Source organism: Alnus glutinosa, chromosome 7 (assembly GCF_958979055.1).
Source record: "Alnus glutinosa chromosome 7, dhAlnGlut1.1, whole genome shotgun sequence".
NCBI lineage: Eukaryota > Viridiplantae > Streptophyta > Magnoliopsida > Fagales > Betulaceae > Alnus > Alnus glutinosa.
Genome location: NC_084892.1, coordinates 25,530,427 through 25,545,751, shown reverse-complemented (window position 1 = coordinate 25,545,751; position 15,325 = coordinate 25,530,427). Strand labels below are relative to the sequence as shown.

The 15,325-nt window shown below is 37.1% G+C and overlaps 2 protein-coding genes and 1 non-coding gene across 6 annotated transcripts; 2 read left to right on the top strand and 1 right to left on the bottom strand.

Annotated features, from left to right (window-relative positions):
• On the bottom strand, positions 1 to 7,762 carry LOC133872936 (serine/threonine-protein kinase ATG1c-like). Of its 3 annotated transcripts, none has more exons than XM_062310605.1 (13): positions 7,088 to 7,762; positions 5,920 to 6,037; positions 5,763 to 5,821; positions 5,332 to 5,396; positions 4,632 to 4,725; positions 4,467 to 4,547; positions 4,188 to 4,296; positions 3,712 to 3,784; positions 3,247 to 3,629; positions 2,781 to 3,064; positions 1,721 to 2,015; positions 1,049 to 1,119; positions 1 to 436 (listed from the first exon to the last, which is right to left on the bottom strand). In XM_062310605.1, the coding sequence occupies exons 1-13, from the start codon at positions 7,328 to 7,330 to the stop codon at positions 197 to 199; spliced, it is 2,115 nt and encodes a 704-aa protein (XP_062166589.1). In that variant the 5' UTR covers positions 7,331 to 7,762; the 3' UTR covers positions 1 to 196. The 3 variants fall into 3 exon arrangements, with proteins under 3 accessions (XP_062166589.1, XP_062166588.1, XP_062166590.1); XM_062310604.1 differs by having other exon boundaries at positions 2,781 to 3,142; positions 7,088 to 7,757; XM_062310606.1 differs by lacking the exon at positions 7,088 to 7,762 and having other exon boundaries at positions 2,781 to 3,142; positions 5,763 to 5,837.
• A 2,291-nt stretch (positions 7,763 to 10,053) lies between these two features.
• TRNAV-CAC (transfer RNA valine (anticodon CAC)) lies at positions 10,054 to 10,127 on the top strand. The gene has a single exon. It is a non-coding gene; the product is annotated as a tRNA-Val (tRNA).
• Positions 10,128 to 10,152: 25 nt separating this feature from the next.
• On the top strand, positions 10,153 to 15,100 carry LOC133874001 (PRA1 family protein A1-like). 2 transcript variants are annotated; one of them, XM_062311819.1, is made up of 9 exons: positions 10,153 to 10,540; positions 10,918 to 10,958; positions 11,049 to 11,127; positions 12,576 to 12,662; positions 12,738 to 12,826; positions 12,947 to 13,018; positions 13,099 to 13,223; positions 14,734 to 14,758; positions 14,861 to 15,100. In XM_062311819.1, exons 1-7 carry the CDS (start codon positions 10,383 to 10,385, stop codon positions 13,200 to 13,202), a joined length of 630 nt encoding a protein of 209 aa, XP_062167803.1. In that variant the 5' UTR covers positions 10,153 to 10,382; the 3' UTR covers positions 13,203 to 13,223; positions 14,734 to 14,758; positions 14,861 to 15,100. The 2 variants fall into 2 exon arrangements, with proteins under 2 accessions (XP_062167803.1, XP_062167802.1); XM_062311818.1 differs by having other exon boundaries at positions 10,157 to 10,540; positions 14,734 to 15,100.
• The last annotated feature ends 225 nt before the right edge of the window (positions 15,101 to 15,325 follow it).

Below are 15,325 nucleotides of genomic sequence, written 5' to 3'. Positions count from 1 at the left end.
TGTAGAAGGAATGCACATTTCATCATTCTTTGAAATCACAAAATTGCAATATTACAACAGCCTACCCTAATATAGGTCAACTCCAGTCAATCTCCCAATTCCCCAGTCACGCAAAGAATAACTGTACAAACAAATAATTTTACAGAGTAAGACGATGCAAGTAATCAAGAAATGGTACTAAAATCTTGCCTTGTATTTAAGGGGGGCAGTGTTGATCCTCGCACTTGAGAACAGCCATCCGCTGAGACCTTGAATAACCTTGCCTGTTATTAATGATGTCAATGTAACCTCGGAGCCTATACCGGTCTGAGTTTGTGAGGGAGAATGGAGGATTGACAATGAGGGATGGTGCTTCCACTAAAAGGAAGACTAACAAACGCACAGCTTTTGAATACAATGCTGCTGCACTTTCCATATTACCCATGAGCTCATCCACCTACCAAGCATATGAAACAACAATCTTCAGTGGGTAGTGCCAGAATTAATTCAACATTTCAGCTTAAGTCTTTTCCACGGGAAGTTAGTTGAGATCATTGTTTTGTTAACTTGATTATCTATATAAGAGTATTTCTAAAGGATTTGAAGCAACGCTATGTATGTTCCTGCATTCCATTTTGCATTTCTACCTCTGCTTTTCTTGCAGCACAAGACTAAGGTTGTGTTTTAAGTACATTACACGTGACATTTAGTGGATCAAGTGAGGCTGATTTGAATGATAACAGACAAGCCTATATGGACACAAGACTAAAAGATGTCAACAAAGTATTGGTTTAAAATTATGAACACACAGAATTTCCATTAATTTCTTTTCCAGCTACTCACTTCAGGCTCATAGCTAGCTGGAGTAGGGACTTCAGCATATGTCTCACTGTGATCCCTAGTCAGGAATTTAATCCCCCAACTTCTACAAGCACGAATACAATGCATAAACATAAAACCTAGTCTTGCGTTGCCTTGCCTACTAGTTCAGTCAAGTATTAGCTACAACCAAATGCGGGAATGTGTGTCATGGTCAAAATTCCAAGAAAAACAAAAAGAAAATACTCACGCCTCCACGCCTCCCAAAAGCAAGGGCAGAATCAAATATTGTCTCCATTGCATCTGGCATCTCCGTATTGCCTACAATCACGGTGAGGAAGTTTGGTTAGAGCCTTGCAAACTGTAGAATGAAAAACCATGAGAGCTTCCTTATTTACATTTTTGTAACATATGCGAATTGAAGGTACAGAAGCACCAGAGTCCCTCGTATAAAAATAGACATATGACAGCAAAAGCTCCCCATACCATAAACATGCACCTTTATTTTGATACTAAGGCGGTAAGGCCCAAACAAAAGCTCCATTTTGAAAAAGTATGCTGCACCTACAACCACTAGCTCGTAGGACCCAATCCCATCTTACTCAGAAAAAAGTTATTGGCACCATTAAATAATAAAGGATGTTAACACGACATACACACACACACCTTATGCATATGCAGATATGACTTACAAATTTTCACAACACCAAGATCTAACCATTTGAAATTTGAAATCGGAAAGTCATCAAAAACTATGGGTTACAAAAACAAGCATAGGAATTCAGGCATCAATAAAATGAATAACAAAAGTGAAACATATGATCTTACAAGCCACAAACGCTTCTGCATTAATGCTGATGATTTATGGAGGAAACATTAAATTTTATTTGTAATGAAGTAATGTCCAAATATCATATCATACCATGTTCAATAACCTTAGAAAGTTCTTCAGCGTGTTCAACTTCCAGAAGAAATTCTCTCTCAATCTGAGAGGAAATATCCTCCGGCAATTGAGCACTGCAAACATCAAGATGTTCTTCTGTGTCAGGACTACCATACTTCTTGCTGGTGCTCCTCCTAAATCTTGGAATCTCTTGGCTTGGACTTCCTTCCATAGCTGAGGCAGCTTGTGTATGGCATATATGCAACGCTTGCTTCCAAATTGCAAGAATTACAAGCTGAATTGAGAATGCTTCTAGTCGCCTATCTGCTTCGATCTTTTTGATAATGACAAGTTAATTAAACTTGTAATAGCAGAAAAGACTAATTAAACTTGTAATAGCAGGGGAAAAAAATAAAAATAAAAATAAAAAACTCAATGGTAATTCTAAGGCATATCAGGAGACTCAGGCTAGCAGAATGAGGCACAAATAAAACGACTACCAAATTACGCTCTCTCTCTCTCTTACCAAATTATGCTCTTGAAACAATAAACCCTATATTGTGGGACCAACAGAAAAGGTTTAGCATGCATTGACAATCAGAGAATAACAAGTATGATATGCATAGTCTGTTACAATCATCAAAGCAGCAGATGAATAGGCACCCAAGAATTTAAGCCCACCATCATACATGTTAGATCCCACCTCCTGTGTCAGCTCATCAACACTTGTCCTATGGATATACCATGATATGTCTACTATACTGGAAGCCAATGGAACATTCCCAAGGAGACCACATAAACACCAAATGAATCAAGTGCTTGGCTGGCATAATGAAAAAACTAAGAGAAATCAACATATACCAAAGCAATATATAGAAACCACTAGACTAGTCTTAGTAAATGGGCCAGACATGGTTCTGTGCCACTGAGAGACCATATATCTTTAAACTTAAACTCAATGGCCGAGTGGAGATGGAGGAAAAGGGAACCGTTTATGATTTATTACTCTGATTTGTACGAAATGCACTTTTTTAATTCCCTACAGGTTTGTTGGGACAATAGTAAAGAAACTGGCTTGAATGGGCATGCTGTGGCTTACTTTTTCATCTATTAAATCTTTAATGGCAGAGGCACACTGCTGTAATGATTTAATCCTCGTCATGCAGTGAGTAGATGGCTGCTCTAAAGCGTCTCCCATATCCACTGATCCTTGTGAAGTGCCTGGAGCAGAGCTCTGACTTTCTAAGCTTCCAATGCGACACATTTTACTGGTCTGTGCGCCAATGATTGGCATTGGGGAACTTGATTTGGTGGTCATGTTAAAAACTGCTTCTGGAGGACTCTGTGACTTGTATGGAGAATGGCTTGGCTTGGAAGGACTTGCTGAGGAAGATGACACATCCATTGGAGGTCCAGATACAACAACATAATCTTGATCAATTAAATCTAGTGAATCCATGACTGCAGAAACCATGAAAGTTCATGTCTTACTAAGACATGCTAGATCTAGATAAACCATACACTGAAATGAGAGGAAAAAACGAACATATTGGGATTCTTGGTACCTCTTGATCGAGTATTTGGTGATCTCTGGTCCATGGATTTCAGAGGATCAGATAAATTTCTGTCTGAGGGTCGATGGCTGTCCACCTTAGGATGAGTACTTTCCAAATCATCTGTGGCACTACCATATCCAAAAGAAATATTCATGTTATTAGAAGTGGAAGATACTGCTTCCCTTCTATCACCTTTTGTATCAAGGGAAAATCCAAAAGAAGACTTCATTGAGGACCTCCTCCTTGAGAAAGATGGGCTCCCCTCAGGACCACTAGGGTCGTCATCTAAAAAGAAAGGCAGACAATCCTCATGAGAACTTTCCTCCATATTTCTCACATGATCACATTCAGATGAAGTAAATTCATCCACTAGTCTTGAAGAGCTCCTACTCCTGCACAAGATTTTAGAGTTTGGAAAACTGATAAATACATTTAGACAAAACCATGAAGACAAAAACTCTTTGCATCGTTTACCTCAGCGATGCAGCTGGTTGTTTCTGAGAAAGGAATGAGTGGTTGAAAAACTCTTCAAATGTTAATCGTTCAACTGCAAATACAATGTCAAGGAATATAATCAAAAAATTGGAAATAAGAGGAGGAATTTCACAATCCATTGGTAGATAAGACCAAATTTCCTATGGGTCTCATATATGATTCCTTGACATTGTGAGACTTTTAGCATCCAATTATAGCTCATGTCTCTATGCCATTTGACAATTGACAACATTTTTTTTTTTTTAAGGGTAATATCATTAGAAGTGCAAAGCGCAACCTAGGTGCACAAGGAGTATACAAGAGAAACACCTAAGTAGGAGAGAAGAAAAAAGTACAGGGAACAACATAAAAAATATTGAAAAACATACAGTTAGAATTTAATTTAATATCTGATTATAGTCCATTCGCTCTTTGGTCTGATCAGGTATCTCATACACATTCATCAAGATATATACCTGGATTACGGCGCAGCAATTTCTGGCACAAATCTTTGCACTCAGAACTCAAACCCTTGATATCTGGAGGGAAATGCAATTCAGTTGATTTCACAATGTTCTGGAGCAACTGTACAGCACACAATATTGAAGTAACTTGGATTAAGACAATTTTAAAGGCATGAAGACTAGTTTAACCCAGCTTGAGGATTACTACTAAAGCTAAAAACAATTACTTTAGGAATGCTGAGCACCATGTGAAACCACTTTAGGCATGTGAAAAAGTAAAGCTAATCAAACCTGTATTTGATTGCTTCCGGTAAATGGAGTTTTTCCAGTAACAAGCTGAAATAAAATGGCACCAACACTCCAGAGATCTGCCTGCATATTCCGTTCCATGTTAATGGGAAGAAACATTAAATACTTTATTAGTACCTAACCAAGGAAAAAAGAGCGAAAACTCACCTTTGCATCATACTTCTGAAGTTGCATTATCTCTGGTGCCATGTAAAGCGGTGAACCACACAAGGTTTCTGCAAGGCCTCTAGGTTGCAGAGATCTGCAAAGGGAAAACTGACATGCCTGAACATCGAAAAGTTTAAAAGGAAGGAAATAGGGAGAACCATCTCAACAAGAGTCAGGTGCAGGGTACATGCCCACGTGTTACGTTTTTAAGTGTATGGCAGCCACAACTTCCCCATGTCATGGCTTATCAGCACAGATGCTCCAAGATGAAGCAAAGCATCTAGTTAACAGTTGTGCACTAAAAAAAAAAAACAGTTTTCCTTGGGCAAAATGGCATCTCCTCTCCCCCATACACAAGAGATTGAAAAGTAAGGTCACTAATTGAATGCCATATGGGTTAATGAGTTGTGTTTATGTAACAACCCAGAAAAAAGTCACATCTGCGTTATCACCCTAAACTTACTAGTCAATTTGGAGCTTCCCTAGAATCAATTATAAAGCCCAGTTTCACTTAGTAAGCAATGTAGGACTTAACACCCATGATTGCCTTTATAAACTACCTACTTTATGTGGGCTACTCATCTTCTCAATGTGGGACAAGGGTGTTATAGTTTACCTACAAAAGAAAAACTGTTAAAAATAATATATAATCAGACATTACAGTTTTGGAGCATTCCTGACCATCTAAACTAGAGTTTACCTTGCAAATCCAAAATCTGCAATCTTCAAAACTGAATTGTTGTCATTTGTGGTGAGAAGGAGATTCTGTTCCAAAAATGAAACAGTTAGAAATGGATTGAAATGCTGAGAAAACCTTTCTGCACCAACAAGATACTACATATCAAACAATTCTGCACATCAAACTATCTTATTATAAATGTAAACCAAAGAATATTTACTTCATCTATTTGCCAATTTCTTAGCCTTCTGCAGGGCTGTTGAACCATATTCTCTACTAGACTAAACCACTATCCCACATACAAGTTTTGTTTGTCCATGGCTTTAAGTACTATGAAAGATAAAAAAGACAAATTTTGCCATGGGCTTGCTTCCTCCCTTGAAGAAATGATCAATATACATTGCCATATATAAATCAGAATTGCAACTTAAACAGAAAAGAATCAACCAAACCTGCGGCTTTAAATCCCGATGTATAAGATTATTGTCCCGAAGAATTTGTAGCCCAGCCACTGTAAAATCCACAACCTTCCAACATCACTACATTACTCATCATTGAAGATGTGAAAAATAGTAATGTAGAACCAACAAGGCAAAACTCAAGATATACCTAGCTGCTGCATGAATTGCTTTGCAATGCCTTCAGGGACTCTCCCATGGCGTTGAATGTACACGGAAAGATCACCCCCTTTGCAGTACTCCAATACAAGGTGTATCTTCCCAGGAACCTAGATGAGCAACATCAGCCAAAAATCTAATTAACAAAAAATTAAAAAACTCCGGTCCTCAGGAAAGGGAAATTAGGTGTGCAACAGGGGGTAGCCCCCCCTCCCTACTCATAACATCCCAACTATGGTACAACCACCTGGAGCCTTTCACATGCAAACTTGCAATTTCCCTACAAAATGAATTTTGGAGGGGAAAAAAACGCACACCTTAAATGATTTGGAACCTATTTTTAGGGCACCTTCGACTTGTTGAAATTGTGGACTAATTCTAAATCAGGCCAGGTGAATACTCTATAGATGGACTCGGTTACAGGTAATAAGCATTAATGTAACTAAGCGGAATATTCTCAGCTTAACCCAATCAGGCCTAGCGATTTGAGCTTCACATGGTGATTAAAATTTTCCCGATAGTCCTTTCTTTTCCCAGCTCTGCAGTCTTTGAATTCTTTGTTTTGCTTTCGCACAATAAAATTCCCAAGTTGAACAAGTCAAAAGATTGCCTTACCCTTTGATCAAGTAAAGATACAGTCTTCTCAAGCACAAATATGCAAAAATCTATTTTCAAAATCTTGACTTTTTACCCCTCATTTTCAAAATTTCTCAGCAATTAAGCTAAGTCCTGGGCTATAGTCCTGTCTATTCTATTCATTCTACTTTTCTACCAATTACTATCACAACTTAGAGAAACAAAGATAAAATACACGAATGCAGACCAACAACATAGAAGTATCCCCATGGAAAATATTTCCGGGAACTCTTTTCCTGGAAGACCTCATGGATTTTCACCATACATTTCATAAAGGTCCAACGACTATCGAAACAAACAAAGCCTAATTCCTAAATAAATTTCCATAACGAAACAAACAGAGCCTAAGGTTTAAGTAATCACAAAGCTTCAATTTATCCTTTCATAATGCGTCATGAAATTTAAAGAGTAAGAAACTTCAAAAATATTTTCCTTCGACTTCCCTCCACTTTCTCCGCATCCAAACAGAAAGTTATTCAAAAACTAAAAAAAAAAAAAAACCTACAAAAGTAAATTTCACAGACCTGAATAATATCGTGCAAGCGAATAATATTAGGGTGGTTAATCCGCTTGAGGATGTAGATCTCCGACATTAAAGATTCCTGCAGTTTCTTGTTGAGCCGGCCCGTAGCGATCTCCTTGATCGCCACCTCGGTCCCGTGGACTCGGTGCCTCGCGTGCCACACGACCGAGAACGAACCGGACCCGATTTGCCGCCCCACCAGGTAGTCCCCGACCACCCTACCCCTCCCGGTCGCCTGAGCCATTATCGAAGCCTTGAAGAACCCTAGAATCCGAACTCGGAACCAGCTACGAACACCGCAGTTCAGCCTCTCGAACGGAGTTACCCAGCTCTGGAAACGGACCTTCCACGATTCGACCCGAATTTATAGGCTTTATCTCGTTGAACCAAGGAATGATTAGAGAGAGAGAGAGAGAGAGAGAGATTAAGGAGGTTTGTTTAGTGTAATAATAATAATTTTTATTAATATATTATTAGCTTAAATGTTTCCTGTAAGAATTTCAATTAACGAGGATAATTGAGATTAGTGCTTGTTGATTAGATAGCGTCGAAGTAGATGGGCATAGAAGGGTTTGAACGAGAAGGCGTAGGTGGCTGGAAGATAACATGCATAGAGGAAGTAATGTTAGCCTGTGGTTGATTCTACAGTGGGTCGCGTGGGCAGGGGGTGGCGTGTGCACCGTCTGTTGCTTGTCTTGTAGTTGTAGCAGCCCCTTGCTGTGGTGGTTCGCGATGATTGGTGGATTTTGTATCCGTTTTCTCTTCGTTGGGTTTGGTGATGATGGGATGGGGCCAAGTCCAATTATAATGTTGTGAATTGTGATTGATTTGGGACAACAAAAACACACTTTCTATTTCTAAGGTCAGTATCTGGTCATCATTTATTTTCTAGTTCTTAACCTTTGGCTAAGATCACCAAAATTACGAGTCTATTCACTTACCAATCTTTCTTTTATTAGAATTCTAGTCCTCTTTAGGGGAGTACCCTAGCTTTAAAGAAGTCCACTGTGTTTTTATTTATTTCTTCTTTTTTTTTTTTTTTTTTTGGCAATTATAGTTTCTTCATATTATTGGGGGTCATAATCAAACTTGGTTTGAAATCACTTCCCATTAGTGGCTAAAAATTTGGATAACTTTAAAACATGTTCCGAAAACAATTCTGTATGGTTTTTTTTTTTTTTTTTTTTTAAGGAATTGTGTATGCTCTTTAAGTAGTACGGGTCTCAACTCTCCATTGGGATGCAAATTTGGATAATTTAATATGAATATGGCCGCTCACAAATAGGTTCGCGCTTGACTTAAATAAATTTGATTTAATTTCAGTTCGTTTAATAAATGAGCTTATTATGAATACAAAATTATATTTAATTATTAACTGAGACATACTCATATAAACTCGGTTCGATTCGATTAATGATAATTAGTTAACATATACTAATTATAGTTAAGTGTTAACTAAATGGCTAATATACTATTAACTATTTATAACATATGTAACTATATAACTATATGGTGATAATTAATGTGTATTGTATATTAACTATACAATTAACTAGTTACTTAATATAGTAACATATTTAATAGTTAGTATATTAAATGAGAATACCTTCGGTCCGAATGTGTTGTAAATGGGGGCTTTTACAACTTCTAATAAAAGCTGATACATCATCTAAAAACCAAAAACAATAGACATGAAATAAACAAGAAAACACTAAATTGTTTTTTCTTTGAAACAAAAAAAGATCCGGCCACTTTGACCGCTGCCAAATCCTTCTTTAATGGAGGATCTTCATCCCGACCATAAGATCCTTCATCTTCTAAGTCTTATACTACTACGGTGAAAAAAAAAAAAAAAATTCTCGCATGCCAACTTTACAAAAAAGCCCCTTCATTTAGAACTTATCCCCGAGGTCTCTTGCTCTTGTGCGGTTACTGGTCGAGGAAATTGTTGTCGGAAAAAAAGATAATATTGAGAGTTGCGAGGTTGGAGAGGCCGGACTAGTCACATGAATTAGATTTGGAGTTCCTGGTTGTGTCTGAGGTGGCTTTGAAAGCCATTAGAGCTTCCAAATCTAGGTTTGCATTAGCTTTGGAGTGAAACAAGTGAAGGATCAAGATGATGAAATAATTTGTTGATATCTATTCAGTTTGTTTATTGCAAGTTGAGAGAGAGAGAGAGAGAGCTTCCAAATGGGTTTCACCATTGTTGTCTGCAAGTTGTGAGAGGGAGAGATAGAGTAACCGGACCAACAAATCCGGCAATACCATGAAGGGAAAAGATTAAATTGTCACAACTTCTCAATGGATCGGCTGCTTTCATTTTTATTCTATTTGGTGGTTTTGGCTAATGTTTCAAAGTTTTATAGGAGGCTGTAAAAAAGGCTTTTACAGAAGGTTCAGATAGAACGGGATCTCATATTAAATACAGTAGATAAATTAATAATATAAATACAATTTTTATATATTTTATTTTCAATTTTACCATTTTATTTATGAGATTCACACTAGGTTTCACAAATTCAATAGTAGATTTGAAACTTAGTTATATAAAGATGTGTAAAAGTAATATGTGTATCATTCCTCTGGTATATAATATCACACATGGTTAACTAAAATATGGTATCTGTTTCTCTTACCATTATAAATGGTCATCATTTTCTTATATAAAAAAGTTGCATGAAAGAAGGAGATGAGAAGAACAAATAACATTTTTTATTTTTTATTTTTTTTAAAAAGGGTAATAAATCTCAACTATTAGTTTAGAATTTAATAGTTGAGATTTTGCCATATTAATGGTCAAATGCAATTATCGGATTTATCTATGTTTTTGAAGTAATATTTATTGATATGGCAAAATTTCAACCATTCAATTTTAAACAAATGATTGAGATTCGAGGGATCTATTCAGTCACTCCAGGTATCAAATCATTAAGATAAATAACAATTCAGAAGGTCTAAAACGCAAGCGTCTGGGTGGTGTAGTTGGTTATCACGCTAGTCTCACACACTAGAGGTCCCCGGTTCGAACCCGGGCTCAGACACTCTTTTTGTTTTTTGACAAATTCCTCTACCTTTTCTAAACTAACATTCGTTGGCCAAAACCTCCCATTTCCCAAAACCATTTCCTTCATAAAACGCTTACTAATTATTTATCTCCATCCCCAAATTGCTTCCTCCTATCTCATACGATCACCCATCTCCAACCTCGATTCCTTCTCGCTCTCGCTTCGGAGCTCGTTCTTTTTTCTTGTCGTCCCCGTATTTTTAAGGGTTTCGCAGCAGAATCCGAGAGAGCGATGGATTGGGGCAACGTGACAGCGGAGGATCTGATCGACGCCCTTCGCGAGGTCGACTGGTCGTCGCCGCCGCGTCCTCTATCCGAATTTTTCTCCAGGTTTACCGTCCCCAGATCGTATGCCAAGTGGAATAGCCGCCTCAAATGCAATCTCTACTAGTACGATTTCCTTTTGATTCATTCTCATGCTTCTTTAGCTCGATTACGTGGTTCTTTAGTCTCTTTTTCTTTCTTGCTTGAATTTTGCAATTTCTTGTGAAGTGAATCGGCTTGGATCTAAATCGTCAAGTTCTTTGGTTGCTTAGGAACCGATAAGAAAGAATTGAAAATTTTATCAATATCCTACTTGTTTCCCTATATTTTGGTCCCTGAAAATGAATACCTAACTGAATTAGGGAAAATAATTCCATAACGCCGATTTAGTATCCTGGAAGTGAAAAGCGACTAGACTAAGCTCTTTGTTGGATTACCGATAATGTGATCGTCCGTATTTGTTTTACTAATCTGTTATCTTCATCTGAAATATTTGTTTGCAGCTACCGAACCAACTACTTCATTATGATCACTTGCATTCTTGGTAAGTGAACAAAAGGACTCTAATGCCTCATTTCCTTTGTTATAAATATGTCAAATGTATTTGTTTTTATATTTTCATTATGAATTGTAGGATTGGGTTTTCTCCGGAGGCCACTCTCTCTTGTAGCTGCGTTTCTGACGGCACTTAGCATTGCTTTCCTCAATGACAGGTAAGCCATTGTATGTATGTGTGTGCACGTGCTTGTCCATTTGTTATGTACTTCTGTTATGTGTTTGTGTTTACAGGGAATAAGGTTTACTTAGTTGGAATTGTGATCATTAAAAATAGTTCTAAGAGTCTCTTTTATGGAGGGGATATCAATTTATATTTTACTATTTAAGGCCTGTGTTTTATATCCTCATTACCGGAGTGTATTGGCGGTGAAATTCGTTTAATATTTTGAATTTTTAGTTCATGGGTCACTTAAGCTAGGATTTACAAGTGTGAGTTTGAGCAAGTTAGTGAGTCTTGGCTTGATGATTTATGGCTTTTTCTTTGCCCAAATAGAGTCTGGGGCAGTCGATTTGTCCTTTTAGGAAACCAACTCATGAAAAGTATGTTATACGTCGCTCATTCATCTGAATTAGGTATTGGGAGTATACTTTATGCCTATGCACCCAGAATAAGTCGAAAAGTTTCTTCCCTATGGTTTTATAATGGTCAATATTACAACCACACACATGCAGGCACATACAGTTTTTAATAAGTAGGCTTAGAGTTGTACTTGGGTTTTAGATTGGGTAACTGTCCACCCATAATTGGAACGTGGTGGTAGTGGAAGTGTCTGTCATGGTATATGGTTCAGTAATGGGGTAATGCTACGGGTGATGTCATGGAGAAAACTAGACGGGTGGTGCATGGCCTTGTTGACCCTCTGTTCATGAGTACAGTTTTTTTTCTTCCTCCCATCTGATTTCTCAAAAAGCAGAAAGATGTGGATAGGGAGAAACTGACTGGGACTTTCAGAAAGCAATTATTAAGTATTGATTTTTGTTGAGTTCCTATATAAGTACTTCTGACAAGTGGGAAGTTATCGGCATGATATATAGTCCCATGTTACCAATCCAGTGAAATTTTTTTGTTGTGTTTGCATATGCATATATGTGTGGAGAGTATTAAAGATATAAAAAGATCTTAGTTATAAATTATGGAAATTCATTAGTTCAAGCTTGCACAGTGTGTACTTCAGAATATCACATGAGAAATTAGCTTGACTTGGTTGCGCCCATTGTCAACAGGACTCTTGACTGTCCCTAATCTATATTTTCTATTGTTGTTTCTGCCATTTGCTCTGTGTCTCTTTTCCTGAGGGTGGGGATCTGTTGCCAGTGATTCTGTGGGATCCGTCGTTATCTTTTGACTAGAAGAGAGGTTTATTCCTATGCATAAAATGATTCAAAATGCAGGGATGGGGTGAGGCTATATTATTGTTTTCTTCTTTACATTGGCTGCAATGACAGTAAAAATAAAAGGGCCATTTAGGAAGAGGAAAAAAAAGTCATACCAGGCAACTTTTTTCTCTTTATACAGTGGTATTGGTATGCAATAATATAATTCCTTATCAGTAACCATCATTTAGTTTGCATATCTGTTTTTTTAAAAGGATTATTGCTACAGCTTTGCAGGTACTTTTAATGAGAAGGTAACGAGAACAGTGAGGCAATTCTCTCCACACTTAGCTGCAAAGATGAGGCCTCCTCTTACGTAAGTGTCTTTGCTTATTATGTGCCTGCAAGTTGTCCAGTTATGTTGCTTTAATAATTATTTTGTTATTTACAGGCCCGTTATTCGTGGACGTCCATCAGCTAAAAGAGCAATATATATTTGTGGCAGGCCTCGTTGGGTGTTTGTTTTGATATTCTCTGCTGGTATTTGAATTCTGAAAGAAACGTTTTCTTTTCTGCATATGCTGAGAGTCGATAAACCATATCACTTTATGACTTTTATTAGTTATTTAAATGCTTACCCAATGTCCTCTTTTTCTGTAGGGAGTTTTATCCTGTGGTTTATTTCTTCTGGTCTCTTAACTGTCCTATGGGCTCTTGCCATTGGACTTCTTGGTATGTAATGTGCTGTAAATCTCTCGTATTTTTCCTTAGCATTTTGTGTATTTTGAGTTAATTCTCTCTCTCTCTCTCAGCCACTATCCTGCATGCAAGTCTTAGAACGCCTAATTTGAAAGCACGTTTGAACACATTCCGTGAAGAATTTCGTTCGGTTTGGCGCAATTATAGTGAGCTGTAGCTTACATGGAGTTTGCAGGACGTGAGTAAATGTTTCCATGAGCTTTACGTAGTTTCAATTTCTACCATTTACTGTGTTTTCAAATAATGAGGTTTGCTTTGTAAATTTTTGTTATGCCTATATGGTTTTCAGCTATGGCTGTCATTAAATTCAATATTTGGATTTTTTTGAAATCTAAATAATTTCTCCATTTACAAGTTATTCAGGAATTGACATATAGCATAAAAGATGTTAGGGCCCAATATTTTCTGAGGCACTATTGCAATCTCATTAGTAAAACCAGGGGTTGAATTTTGTATTACTGATAAGATTTTCTGTGTCTTTAATATTGAAAAAATTGGTCTTTTAATATTGAAAAAATTGGTCTTGCTTCTTGATTAAAAAAAAAGGGCATTAATTTGCCTCTATTGTTGCGATTAAGTCCTAAAAAGTTGCATTGCAATTTCCCTCTTTTACTTGTGTAGCGCATACTAATGCACAATTTTGGGTGTGCTCTTCTTTTCTTGGGGAAAGAAAGGGATGGGTGCTTCGGTTTTTGGTTTGGTTTAGTTTGATTGTGCATGCATGATTTTATGAGTGCAGGCGGAAGTGCTGGTGTTTTCTTCTTTCCTGAAGTATAGTCACTTTAAGCGGTCAAAGATGATTTAACCCTTAGTTAAAACATGGCATAATCCTGATGTAAAGTTAAATTTAATCTTGAGTAATCTCGGCAATGATTTCAGATCCCAGCAGTCACAGAAAATTGAGAACTAAAGGTACTGGCACCTGTAAGCAAGCAATGACCCAACAAAAGGGGAAAAGTGAAAAAGGAAATAGTAGTATGATTCTGCGAATATCTTTAAGAGCACATGATGATATTTATAGTTCATTCCACTTTTTCCTTGATTATGACTTGAATCACAACTAATTGGAAGAATTAGTTGTAACGTGTCTTAGCACTTTTTAGTGCTTCTAAATTGAAGTACTGTAATATGCATTTCATTGAATAATTATCTGTGTTTACATTTGAGAAAATATTGGGATTTAGTCCTTAGATGGAGACTTATGTTGCTTGTTATGGAAATGATTTCAGATTAGGAGTGTTAAGTCTGTTTTTGCTAAATTTGATTAAACAAACACAGTTTCTGGTTTGTCTTAGTTCCTAGCTATATGCAAGACCATCAGAGGTGTGAAATTGAATGGGATTATCTCCGTTTAAGACATTGTCTTACGGCTGATTGGATAAGACATCAATTGTCTGGGTGTTGCAATAGCATGCTTACATCACAATTACTACGTCACATTTTCCGGTATACATGGTACTTCCTTATCGTGATTGTGACACAATATAGGTTGTGGGATGGAGTGAATACAATCCCAACATAAGTTTATGCTTATGATTCCAATTTTTTTTTTCCCTTCTGTTATAATTTTTTTCTAACTTTACAATCTTCTACTGATAAAATTGGTCACCCATAAAATTGGTCACACAATTTAGGCATCTTTTGCCAGAAAATTTGGGTTTTAACACATTCTTTGCTATTCTTTTCAGGGATTGATCACTGAAGCTCATACAGGTTGTCATTCTAAATTTGGGATTAACTGATGCTACTTTTGGTATAAAATAATTTCTTTTGGCTGGACTGGAATTCTGAGGTGAAAGCTGCTAATCTATGCAGATCACCAAGTTGTAAATTTTCTGGGGCTCTTATCCGTGTAAAGCAAACTGTTACCATTTGTTATCCTCTGTAGAAGAAACGAAACCTTGGAGCATTTGTATCCAGTAAGCACAAACGTTCTCAGAGTATCTGGGCAAGCTTTAAATGCCCATTCTAGTTGTCATAGACTTCTACATTGCTTAACAGAAGTTGTTGAGTTTTATTTATTGGGTACAATGAATAGGTGTTGAATTGCCTGTATGGGATAGTCTGATCTTTTTTATTTTTATCTTTTCCAGTTTTCTTGATCGTTTTGTGAGATGGTTCACACTCCGTTAGATTTGGTTTCCATTTCATTATGAGCTCTGTTGATAGGTTGAGTTCTTTAGATCACAAAAGCTTCTCGTTTGATGTTTTTGGCCACGCATTTTTGTGGGGATTTTAATTCCTCGGTGGGTTGCAAAATTTTCGGTCTTCCAATTTCAC